Source organism: Oryzias melastigma, linkage group LG18 (genome assembly GCF_002922805.2).
Source record: "Oryzias melastigma strain HK-1 linkage group LG18, ASM292280v2, whole genome shotgun sequence".
Lineage (NCBI taxonomy): Eukaryota > Metazoa > Chordata > Actinopteri > Beloniformes > Adrianichthyidae > Oryzias > Oryzias melastigma.
In genome coordinates, this window is record NC_050529.1 from 12,454,789 (window position 1) to 12,478,150 (window position 23,362).

Here is a 23,362-nt window from a genome sequence, read left to right on the forward strand (position 1 = left end):
ATGCTTCATTTTCTTTACATGTATCATGAGTCAAATGCCACAAAAACACTATTTTAATTGGGTTTTAATGTATATAGCTATAATATTTTTCTCTCCTCACCTTCCATATTAGCTAACCATTAACTAGGCATTTCTGGTTGCTCAGTCAACTTCAAGTGAGGTAATGCTTCTAAGGTCAATATTAGCCCATTATGGTGTTATAGAAAAAAATACTTTCAGCAAACTCTGTTTTTTCTGCCTTATATGTAGCAGATGCTGCTCAGTCTTTGTGAGCCCATGTTTAATTTTCACGCATTAATAGCTAAAATAATAAATGAGAATTGTTGTAAGTTGGAACAGGCTTGTTTTTGTTTGTTCGGTTCTGTGTGGTTAAAAAGAGGCGCAGGATGTGTACCGGTAATAAAGAGAGGAGTTGCACCGCTGAAGCACGTCAAGTCTTGTCTGCTAAATCCTTTCTAACAAAATCCTCAAAAAACAACAGCAGCACTGGGACCATGTGTTTTATTCGAATGTCGAATAAACATTTAAATATCAGAAACATATAGGTACAAAATTTACAGCAAAACGCAACATACTATCTGCTCATGTAACAAAAAAAGTTTGCAAAAGATGAAGTTTGATTAAAAAAAGAGTTTGAAACATAGTTCCTGCATCAGACCTGTGTGACTAATGCTTCCTAGGAAGTGGGATGCTACTGCCAGCTGACTGGCTCCTTTGTCTCCACTGCTGCTGCTCCCAAGTCGTCCTTTCCCTCTGGGATGCAGTAGAAGGTGGAAAGGTCTGGAAGGTGCCCGAAGGAGCTCCATGACTGGTGGAACGGTAAGAAGCCGGTCGCCTCCCTTCGGTTTGGGTCACTGCTATCAATATTGTTGATGGTGATTATGTGGGAGTTTGAAGGAGCAATGCTGGTGTAATTGGCGGGAGTGCTGGGAACGGGGATGCTGGCGTTGCCAGAGGCGATGGGGTTGCTATTGGTTACAGAGTTGTGGAGATTTTCTGATTTCTTTCTGCTTGACACAAGGCCAGAGGAGGAAAAGGTCAGGGTTGCACCCTGGGATGGGATCAGACTGGCTCCTGGAGTGGGCATGAGGCTGGCGGAGCGGCTGAGAGCCAGACGCTGGGTGAGGATCTCGTGCTGAAGCCGCCGGTCGGTCCAGTCCTCTTGAGGTTGGCGGTGGATCTTCATGTGAGCGTTACGGGACTTGATTTTATAAAACATCCTGAAGCGAGGGGAAGAAAGCCGGCAGAAATGAACAGAAGGGAAATCCAAACCATGTGTTTGCTTTCGCTACAGCTTTACAGGGGAGCAGCTTTTAATAAAAACGAACTTTACTCACTTTCCGCACAGCTTGCAGGGAAAGAAGCTGGCCAGTGAGGGGATGGGAACAACCTCCTCCAGAGAAAACTGCCTGTTCGCTGGCTGAGAAATGGGCGTCACCTGCAAAAACAAGAGTGCTTATTAAGCTTCAAATGACTTGCTGAGCTGCATTCCGAGGCAGATACACGTCTCGCACTAATGCTCTGAGCAAGAATAATCTCTTGCTCAGAGCAGGGGTGCCAACACTGTAAGCTACTTTAGAGACAAGCTCTGAAAGATCTAGTGGGACAAAGAGGTGTTTAGTCAAGTTCTCCCATTAAAAAAGATGAGAGAGGTCTGTAATTTTCACCTAAATAATGAGAGGCAAAATGAGAAAAAAATGTCTAAATTTTGGTGGAAAATAAATATTTGGTCACCTTTAATTGAGCAATATTTCTGACTTATTCTGTAAGAGGATCCTTTGTTCTCCACTCGTTACCTGTATTAATAAAACCTGTTTGAACTCGTTATCTATATTAAAGACACCTGTCCACAGCCTCAAACAGTCACACTCCAAACTCCATGATGGCCAATACCGAAGAGCTGTCGAAGGACCCCAGAAACAACGTTTTTGACCTGCATCAGGCTGGGAAGACTGAATCTTCAAAAGGAAAGCAGTTTGGTGTGAAGAAATCAACTGTGGGAGCAATTATTAGGAAATGGAAGACAAACAAGACCAATAAGAATCTCCTTCCATCTGGGGCTCTCCGCAAGATCTCACTCCGCAGGGTCAAAATGATCAGAACGGTGAACAAAAACACCAGAACCACATGGGGGAACCTAGTGAATGACCTGTGGAGAGATGGGACCAAAGTAACAAAGGCTACCATCAGTAACACACTACAAATCCTGCAGTACCAGACGTGTCGTTTTGCTAAAGCCAGTACATGTGGAGGTCCGTCTAAAGTCTGCTAGAGAGCATTTAGATGATCCAGAAGAGGATTGGGAGGATGTCCTATGGTCAGATGAAACCAAAATAGAACTTTTTGGTAAGAACTCTACTGTTTGGAGGAGAAAGAATGCTGAGTTGCATCCAAAGAACACATATCTACTGAAAAGCATGGGAGTGGAAGTATCATGCCTTGGGGCTGTTTTTCAGTAAAGGGACCAGGACGACTGATCCATGTAAAAGAAAGAATGAATGGGGCCATTTATTGTTAGATTTAAAACGAAATGTCCTTCCACCAGAAAAGGCATTGAAGATAAAACGTGGCTGAGTCTTTCAGTGTGACACCAATGCCAAACACACTACTGGGTAAAGAAGGAGTGACTTCATAAGAAAGAAGCATTTCAAGGTCCTGGAGTGACCTAGCCAGTCTCTAGATCTCAACCACATAGAAAATCTTTAGAGGGAGTTAAAAGTCTGTGTTGCCCAGCAACAGCCCTAAAACATCACTGCTCTAGAGGAGATCTGCATGGAGGAATGGACCAAAATACCAGCAACAGTTTGGGAAGACTTACAGAAAATGTCTGACAGCTGTTATTGACAACGAAGGGTATTAAACAAAGTATAATTTGGAAACAAATTATTTAAAAATCAAACAATGAGATTTTCTGTATTTTTTCCTCATTTTGTCTCTAATAGTTGAGGTGATGAAAATTACAGGCCTCTGTCATCTTTTTAAGTAAGAGAACCTTCACAACAAATAGAAATTCATAAATAAAAGGTAATTATACGTATAAAAATACAGTTGCTTATTGATTAAATTACAAATGTGACATTTTAAGAAGCAAATAAACTTTAAATTTGACTTACACTTTTTTGAAGCTCTACTTCTGCATCTCTGCACTCAGCCTCCTTCTGCTTCGTCTGCTTTTCCACAAGCTTTTTCCCGAGGTAGTAAAACTCGACGCACTGAGCCACAGTCTTAGTCCTCACCTGCAACACATAGGAACATACAGATCCTGTCAGTATGTGTCACCCCAACAATAAACACAGGGCAATCTTTGCATTTCCAACACTGACTGTACAAAAGTTCCCAGTAGTCTTGACATAGACTAGGACATAGTTTCTGCAGAGCGGCAGAAGTTTATTTAAAATTTTCCTCTGAGCTGTAGGCAGGACCGTTGATGCAGAGCAACCCCGCCCCCCTTCCCTGTTATGGAGCAGAGGAGCTGAGCAGGGAGCTTTTGGCCCGCCCATTTTCTACATGATAAATTCAAATTGAACTGTTTGTTTATCTGCTCTAGAATCACATAAAAAAAGAAATACTCAGAAATTTACTTTTTAGTCAAATTTTCTTTCTTCATCATCAGAAAAATGCCACGAGAACATATTAAAAACACTGTTTTTGTTTAAATTTTATACTAAAATATTGCCAAATATTTACAAGCATCTAATTTCAATTTCAAAGAAAATGTCTTTGTATTTCAGTAGTTTTTGGGTGAACCATTCTAAAAACATTAAACGAGTTATCGATTATGTTTAAAACAAAACTTAATTTCTTTTACCGTCTTTTCTATGCGTGCAAAGTCCTTTCCGTACGTCTCGAGAGCTGCAGCGAAGAGACTCTTCTCTGTTTCGGTCCAAAAATCACAACCTGCAGAAACAGAAAAGGGGGAGGGGCTTGAGGTCATGTGAAACAATAGAAATGCATACCATACGGTCAGAGTGTCATGCATGACCTGCTGTGATGCAAAGAGATGGGTCGATGAGTTCCCACCAAATGTGTTTGAGTCCAAATAAAGTTTCCACGTGTTTGTGTGATAAAAATATTAAATTTAGCTTGTTTTTGAGCATCTTTGCTTTGCTAGAATGATTCAGCATGTACGTGTCAGGCTGTGGGAGATGGTTTCTAATGGAAACCAGGAGAGATTTAAAGCTTCAGGAGTTCAAAGGGGGGTCCTGGAACATGGCTGGAATTAAATACATCTGAGCACTCTCAAGCTGTAGTCGGAGGCCTCAAATGTGTGTCCGGACCCTGAAACACTAACCTGAGTGAACTCTGTGGTGCAGAACAATGTCTGCTTTGTGCTGGGATTTAAATGACCGAGAGGATTGAATGTGTTTGAAGAAAAAAAGAAGAAAAACAGCTTCTACAGTGACTCCTATTGTATTTTTAGAGAGGGGTTAGCTTTTGCTTCTTGTTTTTTAAGCTGTAAAATATTTATTTATTATTTAGAGACCTACTTTGGTGATAATGTTGTTTTTTATATGTTCTTGTGACATTTTTCTAATGATGGAAGACATATTTATATATAAAATTAAGCTTAAATTGCACGTTTGAGTATTTCTTTATTCAAATCTTTGTGAATCCGGAGCAGACAAAGAAATGACCGATGGATCCTCTTGTAGACGCTACTCATTCTCACTCCCAGCTCGTTGTGTATGGATGTATGATTCTGGCCCCCTCCGAGCCACTTTTTTAGGGTGTCCCCAACTTGTCATTTTTTTGACTTGCTGACTGTTCCCATTGAATCAGGGATCCCCTACCCTCGGTACGCGGTACCGGACGTGATAACGGACACATTTTGCCAAATGTCCCACAGCTTAAAGGTGAATTTCTTTCGAACTCATACTGCCGTACAGACATTTTGTCCTAGAAAATGACACTTTTTTTTAGATTTTGACTAAAAATGTCACTATCTAAATTAAAAGATACTTTTAAAATTGATAAAAAAAAATTGATCGCAGTGGATCTTTAAAAAAAAACTGGCACACGGAAATGCACCAAAACGGTTAAAAATAAACTTCAAATTTGAGCTGATAAAGTTGAGGTTTATCAATAAATTAAAGAGTGAAGGAAAAGAGCCCACTGGTTACCTGAATAGTGGTAGTCTCCTGTTGGTGAGTGCTGTGAGAACAGCAGCATCTCCAGAGTGGCCTACAATACAAGCGAATGATGGAGGAGAACAAAACAGATGAGGCATGCAATGCTGCTGAAGATGTAGAAAGAAATAAAATATAAAAAAAACAGAAAAGAAAGTCAGAAACAAGGAGTGGGGGAGTTGGGATGATTGGAAGTAGGTCATGATGTGTGGAGGAATAATGAAAATTCTGAATGATCACACTAGCATCAGTTCTCACCATTGTGTTGCCCTGACAAAAGTGCAGACAGTGCAGAGCCAGCTCTGTGTTACTGCCCCCTCCTGGTAGACAGCTGGAACTACACACTGACAACAGCTTCTCCACTGAGAACGACAAAGCAGACAGAGACGCTGCATTCTTCTCCTCTGTCAAGACAAAATGTGACTTATTTATGTTATTTACCTTGGTCTTGTAGGTGCATGCTCTCTTGTAACTCATCCCACGGTTGCCACAGCAACTGTTCCCGGGGCGGGGCGTCCTCCAGCAGCCACATGCCGGACAGTTCAGCATCCACGTGGCATGGAGGAAGATCTGCCTGGAAGTCAGGGCCCACGTTGATGCGTCTGAGAAGAGGAAGGAGTCAGATACCAGTCTACAGTCTAGACACCTTCTGAGGGTAACTTTTTTTAAACTTACGGTAACTCATCCCACGCCTCGCCGTCTTCCTCCTCCTCTTCCTCAGGTGCTCCTTCATCCTTCGTGTGATGGAGAGACGGGAGGGAGGAGTAGAGCCCTGTGCCCCTGCGGAGTGGGTTGAGGCGAGGTCGAGGAGTGTAGCGACCCCTTTTTTGGGACCTTTTGGGGTGAAGGTTACTTGGAAATGGAGCTCCAGTGTAGTTTGGAGTGGCCTGCATGAGTATGAAAACATTTTTATCAAAATTTAAGAAAAAAAGAGGAAATTTAAAGGATTTTATAGCAACATCTTCACAGCCATCTAAATAAAAGATGGCAGCCGAGATAAATCCCAGGTATAATCACACGCAAGTCTGTCTAATTTCCGTGCTGTTTTCAGAGTGTCTAAAAATAAAAACAGGTACAGCCTGTGTGGTTTGTGAATCTGTCATAAAGTTGGAGAAAACACAATTTCTTGACAAACAAGCATTTGGGTATCCGCCCACCATGTCTGCTTCTCAGAGTCACTTCTTCCTAGCAAAGCTGAGTTTTTGTCGACTGAAGAGCAACATGAGTTCATAATTCGGGCATTGTGAAGCTAAAAAAGTGTAAATGTGACCCTCGCTGGTGGCAATGTGGAATCACAGAAGAGCTGGTTGTAGTTTTACTCTATTTTTTTGAGTAATTTAAATTTAGTTTAAGCTTTTTTGTTTTTGGTTTTACGTCTATGTACCTCAAATTGTTTCAATTTTAAGAAGCTTTTCTGCTCTTTGACTTGTTTTCCCAGGATAAAAAACGAACAACAGAACCACTTAAATGAACGTGAACATTTATGTTATTTTATTATAGTGGGGCAGCTGTGGTATCGAGGTAGAATGGTTGATCTCTAGTTGGAAGATCGTAAATTCATATATGTTAGAATTGTCCTTAGGCAAGAGACTGAACCCATTATGTTCTCCTGGTGGTTGTAGGTTTATAGGTGAGGTTTATAGATAGATCTTTTATACATTCCATCAAATGAGTTCTTTATTATTTAGTTCTATTGGGAATTCTAAGAAGAAATGACCAAAAAATGAATGTATTGATACCTAAGTGTAAGTGTGTCGGATAAATTGTTGTTTTGTTTCATCTAACCCTAGAACTTCTCTAATCATCTTTTAATATATACTGAAAGTGTCCCTAGTGGTTTTTTAACTATGATTATGCCATTTTTAGCTATTATCAAACAACTGGTGTTGTTTTCTAGGACATAGTTTCTGCAGAGCGGCAGTAGTTCATTATGAGTTGTGGATGGGACCTCTGAGCAACCCTGCCTCCACTTTCCATCATCCATCTATTTACACACTCTCCCGCTAGCTCACAGCCCCAGCCTAACATTACCGGTGCAACTAAAAACTGTAACTATCCAGCCGTACAGTTTTAGAGCCATATTCCAGCTCAGACAAGGAAAACAAAGATGTTCATGGATCTATTCGTCTGCAGCTTGTCACAAATCCAATATTTTTCCAACTGCATTTTTTTCTGCTCCTGATTCACAACAATTTGAATAAAAAAATACTCAGAAATACAATTTTAAGCTTAATTTACTTTAAAAAAAACTGAAGATTTTTAAAAGTTTGAAATGTAATTTGTTAAAGCTTAGATTACAAATGCTCCCACAAAAAGAAAATCACTTAATATTTTTGTTTTTTGTGCAAATGTACCTGTAAGTGTGGTTGCTTCAGACTTGTGGCTTCCTGGCTCAGTTTGACAGATGCTGTCTTCTCTGCTACTTGGAGATGCTTTGCAGAGAGGAGGGATAAACCGAGAGGAAGATGAGAGGAAGGAAACAGGGATGGACTGCCGGTGAGGTGGGACGCTTTGGAGGAGGGGGACAACAGATGGGAGGAAGGGGTGAGGGACGTCGACTCGCGGACATGAGGGGTGTCACATGTGGCTGGTGAAAGACGAGAATGACATTTAAAACATATTTTGTAGCTTGATTCCAGTATAATACATATATTTATCTGCTTTGACAAAAGTGTTTTGGAGGATACAAAAGTTTTAAACTGGAAAAATGTGTGAAATGAAACTGTCATTTGCATGTGGAGGGCGGGAAACGTAACAATCTCTACTACTAAAACCCACATGTCCCGTAAATTTACATGTGGGTGTCAACCTGTGGTTGCTTCAGGGAGTAAAACATAGCTCCTTCAAGAAAAAAACGAGCTTCTAGGTATGATGTTTCATTCATAAAAACATCTACCTGTTGGGTTCCTGCTGTCCTCTTCGTTGTAGGACTTGAGGCCGCAGTCGGGGTCGCCTGACATCTGTGGAAAGCAGGACAACAGCGGAGACTTCCAGATCATCCCAGACTGGCCTGAGGGCAGAGAGTGAACGCGGGATGGGAAGAACTGAAGTCCACCCAGAGAGTCTCCTCCCTGGGGGGGTCCACCGACTCCCTGTGCGCTGGGGGAGTCCATTTTGGAGGGTGAGAGAGAAGGAGGCGGCAGAGGAGTGGGAGGAGGACTCAGAACCGAACACATGAGGTGAGACGACGTGGGAGGAGACGGGTACGATGGGAGAGAGGAGTAAGAGGGCGACGTGGAAGGGGGCTGGTAGGTGTCTGAGTCGAAAGCACAACTTTGTCTTGGCTTGACTGATCCAGAAGTTTCCCCTCTCCCTATTCCGAACTCCCAGTTCCGTCCTGCGTGCGTGGGGAATCTTCTCTTTCCTTGGGAGAGGAAGGCCTTGGAGAAAGAGTCCAGTTTCTGGGTGAAGGCCCTGCTGCTGACACCAGCAGATCTGTGTGGAGTCACGCTCCACTTCTCTTCTGCATGACTTGAGGGGGACATGCTAAGCCAAGGCCCATCAGCGTCTGCGGGGTGAAACTGATCTTCGCCTGACCCACAGCTGGACCCAAAATCATCCTCCCCTCCCAGATAACTATCACTCACTCTTGAATCCTCCCGACAATACTTGTCGTTGAAGCCTCCTGTGCTTCTTCTGAAGGACGCCGTCTGTTTTGTGAACACACTCATGTTAGCCTCCCGTTCGTCACCTGTCTCACTGCCATAGTTGTCATAGTTTGCTCTGATCCTGAATCTGTCGCTGTCTTCAGAGGAGCAGCTCAGCGTGTAAAAGGCATCATTTGTGTTCCTGTAGCAATCACTCCTCTCATTAAAATCCTCAGCTGCCCTTTCAAAGCTCTCCCTGCCCTCCCACACTTCCTTTTTACCAAACCAGGAGTCCACCAAACTACTGCTCAGCCTGTCGTCCCCTTCAAAGGGTTCTCCTAAACTGGCATCTCCATTCAAGCTGCCTACACTGGTGCTGAGGAAGGCTCTGTCGCTTCCCTTCCTCAGCACAGACGGGCTGTTTGAGGGCAAGAACGAGGCCGTGGGTTCTTCCCCTTTACTTCTGTACTCCTCCAGAGAATCCGGGCCGGGCTGGGAGGCCGGGTAGCCCGCGTCTGAGCTTTGGCAGCCGGCTAAGGTGAGAGGAAAGGGGGGCAGGTGACGGTGGTGCTGGAGGTTGGAGAAGGGCGTCGGGGATGAGCAGTCCTCCATGATGCCTGCTGCTGCTAGAGAGCCTGGAGGAGACAGAAACGGGTCAAACGTTCAAAGTAAGGTAGTGTGATGTGGAGCAATAATTATAGGAGTAAAACCACAAAAAATGTACATATACAAACTGATGAAAACAACACAATTTTACAAAAAAGGTGTAAAAAAGTACAAGAAATCCATAGTGATATATATAGTATAGTTAGTATACAATGTCATACTGTAGGTCTGAAAATACATTTTTCATAAAACACTGTCATAATGAGTGAATATGGAGAAGAATTCAAAATTATTTTCATCTTCTGTATCCACGGAATTCCTTTCAGGTTCATTGGGTTGTTGGAGCCTATCCCAGCTACAGTTCTGTTTCTCACAGGGCCACACACACACCTATAGGGACAAAATTTGTTGGCATCCTTCTGTCTCTAGAGACAATGGAGTCTGCACCCTTCCTGTGTTTTTTTTTTTTTTTTTTAATTTTTGGAGCTGCAACGTTGGCTGTGGCTGAATAGGCCAATGCGGGAGATGCAATTCCTACCACACTTGCTGCAATTGTAGCCACTGGTAGGAGCCGTTTGGGGAACAGTGGCAGACAAAATGTAGTCACCAATTAACCTATGAAACACGTTTTTAGACTGTCAGAGGAAACCGGAGTGCCTGGAGAAAAACCACGCATGTACGAGTAAACTACACTCAGAAAGGTCCCAAACGGGGTTCGAACCGGAGCCGTCTTGCGAGCGCTACCACTATGTGACTGTGTAGCCCACAGAACCTTTTTTTATTTTAATTGAGTCTGCTTGTGAAATTAACTTGACAGTAAATAAAATAAGTGATTTAAATCATCAAACATTTTTGCTTAATTAAACTAGTTATTTAAATTTACACGTCAAACAATAAATGGACTCAGTTACATCCATGAGTAGATAACCCAAACCCCAGAACTCATGATGTTGATCATATTATGTTTTGAACTTGTATTTTAAAAGGAAAGACAGGACAAAATAAAAAAATAAAAATACAAAAAATATCCGAAAGGGAGTGAGAAGAAGTTAAAGCCTTATGGGTTCTCTTCGCCATACCCTAGACATCATTACTACACGCCATGCATCTATTATCGTCCTGTTCACTCTCTGAGGGTTTTCATGAAGCTTATTATACATAAAACACCCATATTACACATTTAGATTAGCAACAACTAACAGTTAAAGGCAAAAAAAAAATACTACTGGATTAACTTGATGGTCAAACTCAACGAACAGAGGCTCCAGTAAAGATCCTTGGGGTACACCTTAGACAAGTATCAAGACACAAAATGGAAATTGCTGTTTCAGAGTTGATCCATCATTTAGTACAATGTTCTGTCCATCATACATATGGTACATATTGCTGCCTTCACAATACTATTAAAAATAGCAGATTCTATTAAAGCAGCTGTAAAAATTCAAAAATGTGGCTTACATCCAGAGATGCTATTAAGAAGAAGTTTAGTATTATTAATTTAGCATGTTATAGTATAATAAATATTGGGCTTTAAAAATTACTGTAAATCAATGTGCAATAGAGATACTACATTTATGAAGAACACGCAGAGAAATAAACTCAGCAACTAAAAAAACTCAGAAAAGAAAGTTAACTAATAGAGTGTCTAGTAAAGATCCTTGGGGCACACCACGGATAATTAGCAAGACACAAAAAAGAGGGATCGCTGTTTCAGAGTAGATCTGTCAGAATATTATTAAAAACAGGAGATTCTATTAAAAAATATAGGTTATACAATTCTGGCTTCCTGTTTACATTCCTAAATGCTGTTAAGATTGTTAAGAAGAAGACGCTTTTTTTATTCATTTAGTATGTTGTACTGTAGATATGTGTGCAATAGAAAGACTACATTTATAAAAAAATGTTTTACACAACATGCAAATAAATAAACTCACTTCTGTTGATAAAGCTGCCTCAAATGTTACTGTTTCTTTCTAACAAATGAAACTCATGACAGAAAGTCAACTAATAGAGGCTCCAGTAAAGATCCCTGAGGTACACCACACCTTGGGTAATTTTATTTTTCCCAATAAAATTTAAAAAAGCAGATATTCACAAAGCATGGCGTTCTGTCCTTTCTTAGTTTTTCGTCTTTCTCTATTGAAACCACGTGTTGTTCTAAATAGGACACACAGTGAGTCAGACAGAGAAAGAACTAAGCAAGATGAGATAAAGAGACACTGTATACTCTCAGGTTTTTCTCTTTACCCGTTCTTGACACTCGAGCTCCTTTCGGCATGTGTTCTTCTTTAGTTGTTGGAGTTTTCTACTTGTCCCGTTTCTATTGATTCTCTTCATCCTTCCTTCTTTTGAATCTTCAGCTCGTCTCGCGCGGTTTTTGACCTCTCCTCCCTATTTTTCTGAGTCTCCGTCTTCACACACAAAGCAGCTCTCGACACCATTAAATGTACGGAGGACCTTTTTTTTTTTTTTTCTTTCAGAAACAACCACACAGACAAACGCGCGCACCAGCTTTCACGGTCACACGCTGCTGCAGGTGTCAAAGAGGACCAGCAGATAGTGATGTTGCCTGACTGCCTCAGCGTCGTCGTGGTAACCACATCCTGAGGAAACAAACGATGACGGATCTCCCTCCTTTTCAGCTATCTTTATCTCTCTTTTTTTCTTTTGCCCCCTTCCTCCATCTCTCTGTTCGTCTTTCCGCCTCTTTGCCCATCCCCTCTATCGTTCTGCATCTGCTGTTCTCAGACGCCTGTAACTTTGTTGTCCCGTCTTGTTCCTCTCGCTCTTTTTTCCACTCTGTCTGGTTTTTGGGGCACATCTATTTTTATAGTTGATTTTTATTTTAACTTTTATGGGATTCTCAAAAAACACATAAAGTTAGTATTAAAAATAGGAAACATTTATTTAAAATCTATACATCTTTTGGTGGCATATTTCACTGATAAACAAGAAAAATCAATAAAAAATGTAATATTAGCCCAAAGTGTGTATTTTTACACTACTATCCACATCAACCTAAAGTATTTTTATAGAAGTTTTTTTCTGTGTCAGTGAGAAAATGGTGGAACGTAGATGTTTTTAACAGCTCAAGGTTCTCCAGCTGAGTCAGCTGACAGGAAGTGAGACAGAACGAAACAGGAAGGAAGGCGGCCACAAACGACGAGGTTCAGGGAACCCTCTAAAACTCCCCCCACCACCACCACCACCACCCCATGCCGCCCCTCCCACTCACAGGCACATCGCCTGAAGCCGGTTAAAGCTGTAAAATGTTTTCTGTCTTTGTTATGTCACCGACTAGCCGTGAAACACCTACATAAAACACATTTAACCTCAAGCACAACCACTCACACGTCCAGCAGCGTCTCAACCTTTTTCACTGGAGCTCGCGCAGCCGTCCTCCTCATGACACTGCTTTGACTTTGCACACACTAACCCAGACCCTAACACTGATTTGTAGTTACTCACAGAGGGAGGACAACCTTTTTCTGCATGAAGAACCATGCAGATCACTTCACTAAAACAACACAATCTAAAATAATGTCATTTTATTTATTCCAGTTAATTCCCTGTTCTCCTATAGCTTTTATAGTTGTAAAGCATTTCAAAGTTCCTTTGAATTTATAAAATCAATAAAATTGCCTTGAAATTAAAGTTTTGCACTTAGTGAAAAAAGTAGAAAGTACTCATTAGTTGAGGTTTTTAGGGTATGAACTCAAAGGTTTCGGTTGGATGTTGAAAATTCTAATTTTTACAATTTTATTTTTCAACAGTGTGGAAAAACAAGTACGTTTTGAGTTTTTAGGCGACTCAAAAACTGAAACGCAAAGACTTCTGTTGATTTTTGTGTAAATTAAAAACCTAGTGGTCTGATTGCCGTCCAATTTTTGAACTATGTTTTTATGCCATGCAGGAAAATAGTGTTCAACACTGAAGAAATGTTATGCGTATTTACTGTTTTTATCCTTTGATTGCTTTTTATTTCTAATTTTATGATGAAAAACAGTTTTGTAGTTAACTCTGGTGCTTTTTAATGCACAATGTCCCTGACAAATAAATAAAAAAATAAATATGGCAACAATTTATGACCAAATTTAATGTAAAAAGAAATGATTTCATATTGTACTCTGTTAAAGTCTCAATAGGTTTTGAGCATCTACATTTGACCCATCCGGTGGGGGAGCGGGGAGCTCCCACTTATAACCTCTTAATGCTGAGTGCCAGGCAGAGAGCTTCCTTCTTTAGTCTGACTCGGCTGGATTTAAACTCACGAGTTCCAAGTCTCAGGACTCTTCCACAAGGCCACTGCGGAGGTGGGGAGATATTAAATGATCCCATAAAGAACCATCAGTGTAACAGAAAAATATCAGAAATGGGTTAAATAATCCACTTGGTTTGTGCTGCATTCTACATCATTTTATTTTTAAGGAAAAACTGTTTTTTTGCGTTTTTAAAATAAACACATTTGCCTTGAAATTGAAGTTAAGAATTTAGAATAAAATTCCGAAAGTAGCCAAGAGTCTCCAGGAGACTCAAAAACTTAAACTCAAAGATTTTCTGACGATTTTTGTTAATTTAAAATTCTGTGCCTTAAATTTCTCAACTTTATTTTCTCCTGTGGGGGAAAAAAAAAGTGCGACACTGAAGAAAATGTCTGTATGGCACCAATTTATGACCAAATGCATGTTTCTTTACTGTCTTCTAATATTAGACAACATGAAATGATTCTAAGAATCAACAAAAGGTTTCTCTGTGTTCATAAAATATATAAAAGTACCTTGAATTTGAAGCTTATCTGTGATGGAAAAATGATGAAAGTAGCAGTACGATTGAGTTTTTAGATTACTTGGAAACTCAAAGACTTCAGTGGGATTTTGAAAATTAAAAATGCGTTTTTAAAACCAAATTGCACTAAAATTTTAAGTTTTCTTAACTGTATTTTTCAACACTGTGGGAAAATAAAGTGAAGAAAATATAAATAAGTTTCCATATATGGGAAAAATAAACATTCCATACTAACCAAATTTTTATTTATATAATGTCTTCATCGGAGGCCCACTTCATTTTTGATCTGCAACAGTTTGAGTTTTCTGAAATTTGCAAATACGTTTTGCCACAGTGTCGTGTTTGATGCTTGTTCCATGTTTCTATTAAATTTTTTGCAACCATTCGACTGCTTCCTGATCCAGCCATCAGTATGATTTCAATTTGTTGCTTTTTGGTTAAACACATCATTTAAGGTGTCGGAAATCTAAAAAAAACATATATGCACATTGTACATTCTCCTGTATGGAAACGTATGGCCTACCCTGTATATCAATGTATGACCAAATTTAACATAAAGTGTTTTTATACTGTTTTAAAACTAGAAAATAGAAAAGATTCCATAAATTAACAGGTTTTTCTGCCTTCGTTAAATACATAAAATTGCCTTGAAATTGAAGTTTAGCATTAATTGAAAAGTAGCAGTTTAAGTTTACTTAAAAACACAAACTTAAAGATTTCCATTGATTTTTTTCTAATTTAGTGCCATATATTACATTAAAACTTTGAGTTTTATCAATTTTTTTCTCTTCAGATTGGGAGAAAATAATGTGCAAGACTGACAGTGTCCCTACGGCACCAATTTATGACCAAACGTAATGTAAAGTAAAATGTGTCCATACTGTACTCTCTCTTTTAAAATTAAATTATTCCTTAATTAAATAAAAAAACAGTTCTATTTAATTGTTTTTAACAAATATAGGAAAAAATCTATTGCAAGTGAAAGAAATATGAGTAATTATACGTCGAGTTGCTGACTTTAGGTAAAAAATTAGCATTAATACTCCAATCAGGATTTTTTTGTTTTTCTTTGGCAGCTTATAAATTAAAGTTGACATTATCTAGTCATCAATATTTCACTTTATCATCCATCCAATCTTTAAATTTGTAAGTACATTTGTAAGAATGGTTAATTTTCTGATAAATAAAACCAGAAAATGGACAAATTCTAATAATATTTAGCAAAAATCTCTTTTAAAAGCTAATAAAATCAGGACGTGCATTTATCTTTTCTTTATCATCCATCCATCTGAGCATGAGTGTGCATGTAGACGATCGCAGGGGTTACAAGTGCAGCCTGACATCTGTGGAAACCTCATCATTAACATGTATTACAGATAATTATTATGATAATTATGTGGGGCAGACGCTGTCTGACAGGACAGTCGCAGCATTTGCATAAATCACTCTACAGATTTAGAGCTGTAAAACTGCAAAAAATTCACTTTTGGAGCAAAAAATGAGAAAGTATTTGAAGCATTTCCTTTTACGCCGGATAGTTGTTTTAAACCAGAGTTCACTTTCAGTTGCCGGAAGTCAAGAGGAGCTGCAGCAACAATCCACCAAAAGTGTTTAATAAAGCTAATTTACTATAAATATGAAGCACTTATGTAACTTTTGTTGATTATTTTTCTTATTATTGAAAATATAGTTTCACCCATATATTGTATTTGAGTAAAAATATTTTCAAGTGTGAAAATTAGTCAATTTTGACTCAATTTATGGGTTGAAATGCAACAAAAAAATATTTTTTTCCGCACAAACAAGTTAACACATTCCGCTCTTAAAACAAAAGCAAATACGTTTTATTTTTCTACCCGGAAGCCTGAGTGCATTTGCATGAATTCACCGCCGCTCGGAGGAGAAAAGCGAGCGAAAGAATATGTGAATGAAAGGATGTGAAAGGATGGAAGGGGAGCGCGGAGGAGTGAATACGGGGGAAACTCCTCTCTAGCTTTTTTTTTCTCCGATTCTCTATAAAAAGCTGCAGGAGCAGAGGAGGGGGAACGAGACGGACGCATCTGGACTTTTTTCTCTCAAAATGTTTGCGCCTCTCCGTCACTGATAACAGGAGGGCCGGAAAAACATGAGAATCTGACCCAAACAAGAGAAAGAGTCATGAGTTGACCTTACTGCTAAACTGATGGTACAAAAAAACCTAAATAGTAGTTGAGATACACTAAACACTGCAGCCGCTTAGGATAAAACAGCAAGAAAAAGGTGGATTTTTGGTAGAAAAAATAGAAGAAAATGACTGAAATTTAAATACTTGTTGCACTATTTTTGCTGTTGTTTCAACCTAAATTAAACGACAATCATTTACTCATTTTAGATTTACAAAAACAAGCAAAAAGTAAATATATTTCCTTAAAAAGGCCTGTTTACGTAAATGCAGAAAGTGCAGAAAAAGGTGCAAAAAACCTCAACGGTATTCAATCTTGAGGAGTTTAGGGTGTGAGGGTTTGACGTCCTGTAAGTGTGGTTCTGTCAACACAAAAGAGTCACAAACTAAATTAGTGTAAGAAAGCGTTCCTCCCGCTGTGCTTCCGACTTCCTTAACACTGACTTTTGTTTCATTTTTACATTATTGTACAGAATCCATTAATGTGCTTCAACAAAAACGTCTCTGAGTATGAAAACCGTACCAAAAAATGGCAAAATATGTGCAAATCAATATTCCATAATCCAAAATGTGCCTCATACATAAAGAATTAATAGTGCACTGTTAACAATAGTCTAAGTGAGGAGTCTGCAACCTTTACCAGTAAAATAAAAGCCATTTAAACCTGTTTCCACAAACCCACAAAATCAAATGTTATCACTTTACGTAGATTTGACTCCAATTTGTATTGGAGTCACATTGTTAATTTCATAATTAGTATAATTATATTTATTTTATGATATAAATAAAATCAGAAATATAAAAAGAAATTGCACTTTTTTCCAAATCTAAAATAGTTTTTTTATATTTTGACTGAAGCTTGCATGAAATCCTTTCAAAATAAAAGCTCAATTTGAAACTACACGAGACAAAAACGACATTTTCTTGTTTTACCTTCATCCTTTTTCCTACTTACTACTGCTGCTAACAAGACTTTACTAGCTTATGATCCAAGAAGTATATAATGAAGATATTTTGTAGTAACTCACCTCAGGACAACTTCTAACCCTGATTATGTAGCATATAATAAAATTTGCTTTAAACTCATAAACGATCAAACGTTACTAAAGTTTAGCTAAGTAGTTGAAATCTGTGTGTTCAGGAAGAGGCGAACAATGGTGACGACAGTGATGTAAAAATTATTGATAGTGAGATTTTTGTCCCTAATGTGTTGCCATAGCATGATCTAGCTACGTATAAAGAAACAGTCAGATGTAAGAGTGTATGCAAAAAAAAAAAATTCAAAGTAAAAAAGTCCAACTTCTTAAGGAAGGAGTCTACAACACATACCGTATCTTATTCCTAGGTGCCTTAATGCATAAACTTTACTAATCTAAATTAAATCAGTCCTAATTCGTTAGCTCTTACTTTTAAAAATTACTGTTATTTATGTATTTTTTTCAGCTATAAATCTACTGTGGAGGGTATAAGAGTCACATGTGAGCCTCAAGCTGCAGGCCGCTGATATAAACTTTTTTTTTTTGAAGAGCCTATAGATAATTTTACTTTTTGGGCTAACTGGTTGCATAATTTTACAATAATAAAGTTTGCATTTCTTCCAGGTCGCCAAAGGTCACGCAGCTGTAACACATTTGTGCCAAAAAAAACAAATACATCTGGACTTTTTTAATGTTTTTACAGACATCAATGAGTATCTGCACAAAAAATACAACATTTTTAAACGTTGGATCTATTTCAATCCTTCTGGTCCAGAAATTCTCTTTCTGATCACAACTTTGCTTAAAACAGTATCGATAATTGAATTGAGCTTAAATAAGAGCAAAACGCATTACAGCTCAGTCTCCACGAAACTCAAAATACAGAATTAAAAACGAACCGTTTTTGAAAGTTTTCAACTGATTCAAGTATAATTGGATGTTTTAGTCATCCAACAGCTGGAGCCATCGTAGTCAAACGCCTCCTCTTTTCTTCGGTTTGAGCACGTTTTTGTCAGCTTTTCAGGTTCGTCCCAGAACAGAAACGGTGGCACGCTAAAGTTTGGATCAATCAGCGTTTTTTGGATCTATAAAATGCCATTGATGAGATAATGGGATATTTTCACAGATGATTTGTACCATCAATTTTTAGCAAAAAAAAAAAAAAAAATTACGCAAGGAATGGATGAGTACGGATACAAGAAACTCCTTGATTTTAACATATATTCCATTAAATCGTAAAAGAAACAGATCTTATTTTATAACTGTTATTATTTGAACTATAGTCGATTTAGTTTTATGATTTATGTTAAACCTCAAACCAAAATTTAAAGAATTCAAATAAATCAAATGAAATTATAAAATTGAGTCCAAATCGTTTGGTTGTGACAAACATTAGAAGGTAAAATAAAATGTAGGAGTCACTTTTTTTCTTAATTCTGTTAAAAAATGAGGAGAAAAAACAGAAAATATTAAAATAATTGCAGTAAAAGATTTGCTGTTCATTTTAACTGTACCAAAGATTTTTTTAAAGACGAAAAGTCGCTGTTAAAAAACAAAGATTTTTATTAATTCAATAATAATGATTAATACCAGGACTGCTTATCGCCTCTTCCTTGAGATAATTTTCCTTTATTTTTTAGTCTTGCATATGATAACGTTTTAAAATGCAGTATTAGAACTGATTTGTCCAAATGCACCAAATAAATGTGATTTTTTTTCAGACTTTTTACAATTTTATCACAAGTAATTATTTAAAACCCAAAAAAAGGAAGTTTAGTAAATATTTTATTTAAAAAAATGTACTTCCTTTATATTTATCCTCCCATACTGATTGAATACAGCTAAATAAATGCTTTTTTTAGCGCAAATTCTGGATTAATCACTTTTAACTAAAATAATAAAGATTTTTATCGTAGTTCATATTGGATTTTACTTTTTTACACAATTCTGCCCATGACTTTTGGCATTTTCGTCTAAGATATTTGTTTGTTTTACTGTTGCAGAGATAGTTTCACGTTTCTCCTATTTAAAACGAGAACTGTCTGAAGCCACCTGTCCTGTCAATCATCCGGATCAAACGGTGCTTCATTAAATATGCGAGTTTCATTTAAATATTCAGGCTCGAGTAGGTTTATCGTTTGCATCAGCTTCCTCTGATGCTAGCCTTAAATTCAAACAAAACCATCAGGTTTGATCTGATTTAAAACATTGGATTCCGTAGTACAAAAATAACTTAATAAAAAGTATTTTTTGTGACTTTTTTAAACCTTTGACTCAAATGTAACGTCTTGTTGTTGGTTTTTCATAAAAATAAAGTTGCCTCTTTGGAGGTTGAGCACAATTGTTCCTATGAGGAGTGAATATTCTAGAATAACCGTCTTTGATGGAGGCCACCAAAAGGGGAACGACAGGTTTCCATGGTTTTTGCAAGGGAGACACGACGACACTCCGGATGCTCAACCTACCAAACCTTCACGGCAACCCAAGAGCCAAAACATTTATTTAGAAAATGTCAAGCGCGTCGTGAGGTATAGCTGCACGAATGTACGAAACGGAGTGGAAAACAGTTCTGTGGTCTGTTTGATGCAATAAAATGTCTGGTTTTCCTGTCATCCACCAAGAAAAAGTGATGCTTATGAGGTAAGTGGAGGAAAGAAAAAAATAATGCAGCAGAAAAGCTAATCCAGTGTGCACCAGTGTTTACCCACACTCCCATGCAACTTCAGAACGCAAGTAAAGATTGTAGCCCTGAGATGTTTATCTGATTGAGCCGCGTCCACAAAGGCTCAAAACATCTGATAAAAACCCTCTGCTGCATGTAGACGTGAGGAAGGGGAGCGTTCATCCTTTCGTTTGATCATTTAGGGTTTAATTCAACAAAAATCTGCTTTAAATGTCTTCTTTGGCTTCCTTATTTGACCTCGTTTTGCCATAAAACAAACACTTTTTTTGTTTGAATTATTCCACCGACTCCAAAGGTGCACTTCCTAACGTTAAAAAAAAAGACGTGTGTTGCCCCCATTTCATCTGCAGATGTCAAAGAAGGTCACAGAAGCGAAGGAAGTCAAAAATAGCAACGGCTCCTTCATCTGCTGCTGTCCACCTCCTTCAAACTAACAGAACAGAACCCCACGGTTACGTTTGTGACGCGTTCTACGTGTCCACTCGCGAACCTCACAGCTTTGGGTCACTACATACAAGTGCTGGTTAATCTTGTCGTGACATCTTGACAATTCTCAGAGTGAACAAAGTCAAGCCTGTGGTTTTGAGCCTCTAAGAGCATGTTTGATGTACACACCAACCTGATGTGGGTAACAACACCGAAATGCTACAAGTTAGACCGACACTTAGACTCTGCATGGCAGTTCGCTGAAACTCAAAGGAAACGTTTGTTTTTACCAATTTTTGCACAAATACTCACCCATAAGTTTTCATTAAGAAAGGTATTTTTTGATAAAAATACAAGTTGTTTCATTGAGGATCCCATTCAGTAGCTTTAATGCACAATAGTGTCCACACTATACCTTATAACACAGCGTAATAGGATTTTTTAGTGCACAATTTATCACCAAATGTACAGTTTAATAGATCAAAATAGTCAACTTTTAGCTAATTCGACATGACAACAGACCTCTTCCTGAATATCTGAAATTAAAGGAGAAAAGAAGTTTTTTACCTGCTAAGTTGTCATTACCGGGTAAGTCGTGTCAGCGGCAGTGAAGTGTGTATGGTCTGTCTCTAGGTAGATGTGTGAGAAAAGGGGAGGAGAAGACAGGGTGTCGTTCTTACAGTTGGCCTTTTCGTCTTTCATCCTCCCAGTCAAAGCGCCGCTATGCGTGCGTGTGTGTGTGTGTGTCACAAGCTGTGTCATAGTGATGCTCGACAAAAGAGAAAAACACTGCAGTTGTGTAGCTCGACGAACATGTATGTGCAGACTTTCACTTTGACTCAGGGCTTTGTCTCCTCGCTCATTCTTCATTGTCTTTTTATGGTTTCCTCTGGTCTGTTTGTTGGTGAGATTGGACAGGAATAAATATGCGTCCGCTAATGATTAACTTTCGTGAAACCACGGAGAAACCAGAAGACTCGTGCTCACAACCAGGATGTCACATTGAAATAGCCGAGGCGTAAATGTAGAATACAGTAGCCACACATTACTTCATGTGTTTCTTTTTCCAAGTATAGATTTGTACTCTTTTTATCTTCAGTACTTAACAAAAATAAAGTCGAAACCAAAACCAAATTCCAAGCGCTTAAATGGAGAGAAACTGTTAGCTTAAACAAAAAAAGTGAATTGTAGATTTTAATTTTTAAGCTTATGTGTTCACTATAAAATGTTTTATGTTGTTTCTTTTTTTTCTTTCTCAGCAACCACAAATTGTGCAAAACCAGATTAGGAAACCCCCAAATTAACATACTACTACCACTGTGCATTTACATAGATTATTTGTTTCTTCTCTAACTAAAAAAAAAATGCAATATTTAAAGATTGACTCATGAAAATGACATGTTCTTATGGCATTTTTCTAATGACGGAGGACAAACAGTACAAACCAAAAGTTTGATCATTCAATGCTTTTTTTTAATATTCATGAAGATTCTCACTGATGCATAAAAACTAACATGTAGAGTTATCCAAAAAAAGGTGAAATAACTAAAATGATCTTTGATATTCTTCAAAATAGCCACCCTTTGCTCTGATTATTCCATTCTTGGCATTCTTTTGATGAGCTTCACCCAAAATGGTTTTACAACAACTTTGAAGGATTTCCCAGAGTTGTTGCCTCACCCCAAAAACATCTCATAGGGTTCAGGTCCAGCTTACTGTGGAGGCCAGGTCACTTGCCATCACTCTCCTTCAGGATCAAGTAACCTTTACAGTCTTCAGTGAATGAGAACGTGTGTCCAAACTTTTGGCCTGTACTGTAAACAAAGAAAATGTACATAAAATTACATGTCTGGGTATTTCTTTGGTCAAATTGTTGAGAATTATTTGAAAAAGAGCATATTTGAGCATAGTAAATAGGGAGCTTTCAGCAGCGAGGAGAGCAAAGGGAGGTCAGCAATGACGCCCACAACTCAAAGGTGAATTTCTAACGAACTCTTGTTCCAAAAACTACGTCCTAGAAAATGACGGCTTTTTAATTTGGGCTAAAAACACCATTTTCATAATTAAAAGACCACAGAGTTTACTTCGATGATCGGCGAGGAGAAGCTATTTTTTCTTGTTTACTGTCAGAGATGCTTTGATAAGTGGACATTATTTGAGATCATATGTACTCATCAGATTAGAAATTAGCAGTTTACTTTTACTTATGAATGCCAGATAGATTTTATTCTAACATTCGGCCTTTTCTTTTTGACTAAGATTAGGGTAACAGAGTGAAAAAAATCACAAAAAATCTGAAATACTGCAGACATCGATGGAACACAATCCTACAAAAAAGAAAGATATAAGTCACCATTAAATCAGCTGGTACTTCCAAATGTGTTTTTATGTAGTACACCTTCAGTTTACTACAGAATACTTTCTATGGGGATTAGTTTTACTACAATCATCAGTATTTAAGGAATCCTAGCAGAATACTTTCTTGTTTCCCAACATATAATTGTAGAAATATATCACTATATTTATTTTAAAAGGGGAAAAAGTGAAACACAAACAAGAATGAATGAATATCTTAAAGCTCAATAATTAATTCCTGTAAAAAACGAGAAAAAACAGGGTATTTTTGTCTAAGTGTACTACAACTACACTATATGCTAAAAGTGAGGCAATTAACTTGAAATAACTTTTTTACATACTATCTATATATAGTAAACTTGAAATCTTCCAATTTAGTCTGAAGAAGTATTCAGCTGCTATACTCAAACTAAACTTCGAGTGAACTAGTTTTTACAAAGGATCAACTCTGCTGTTAGCTTGTGGTTTTCTAGCTTTGTTTGCTTCAAAGACATTTGTCTGGATCTTTCTGATTTGCTTTATACTTTTTCCTTTAATAGATTTCTCAGATGTTTGAACATTAAAGCTTTTTTTTTTTCCTTTTAGAATTTGCGACTTTTTATGACACAGTTTATCTTTTTGGTCTTGTTTTCAAATTGCACACCTTGAGTTTCAGC

The 23,362-nt window shown here is 38.1% G+C and overlaps 1 protein-coding gene across 2 annotated transcripts; it reads right to left on the bottom strand.

The window, feature by feature from the left end:
- Nucleotides 1-492: 492 nt before the first annotated feature.
- On the bottom strand, nt 493-22,029 carry si:dkey-19b23.10 (transcriptional-regulating factor 1). 2 transcript variants are annotated; one of them, XM_024288559.2, is made up of 11 exons: nt 20,919-22,029; nt 8,023-9,348; nt 7,481-7,713; nt 5,802-6,013; nt 5,568-5,728; nt 5,385-5,488; nt 5,121-5,181; nt 3,809-3,897; nt 3,114-3,236; nt 1,338-1,438; nt 493-1,220 (listed from the first exon to the last, which is right to left on the bottom strand). In XM_024288559.2, the coding sequence occupies exons 2-11, from the start codon at nt 9,323-9,325 to the stop codon at nt 692-694; spliced, it is 2,916 nt and encodes a 971-aa protein (XP_024144327.1). In that variant the 5' UTR covers nt 9,326-9,348; nt 20,919-22,029; the 3' UTR covers nt 493-691. The 2 variants fall into 2 exon arrangements, with proteins under 2 accessions (XP_024144327.1, XP_036072498.1); XM_036216605.1 differs by lacking the exon at nt 20,919-22,029 and adding an exon at nt 11,567-12,214.
- Between the last annotated feature and the right edge of the window lie 1,333 nt (nt 22,030-23,362).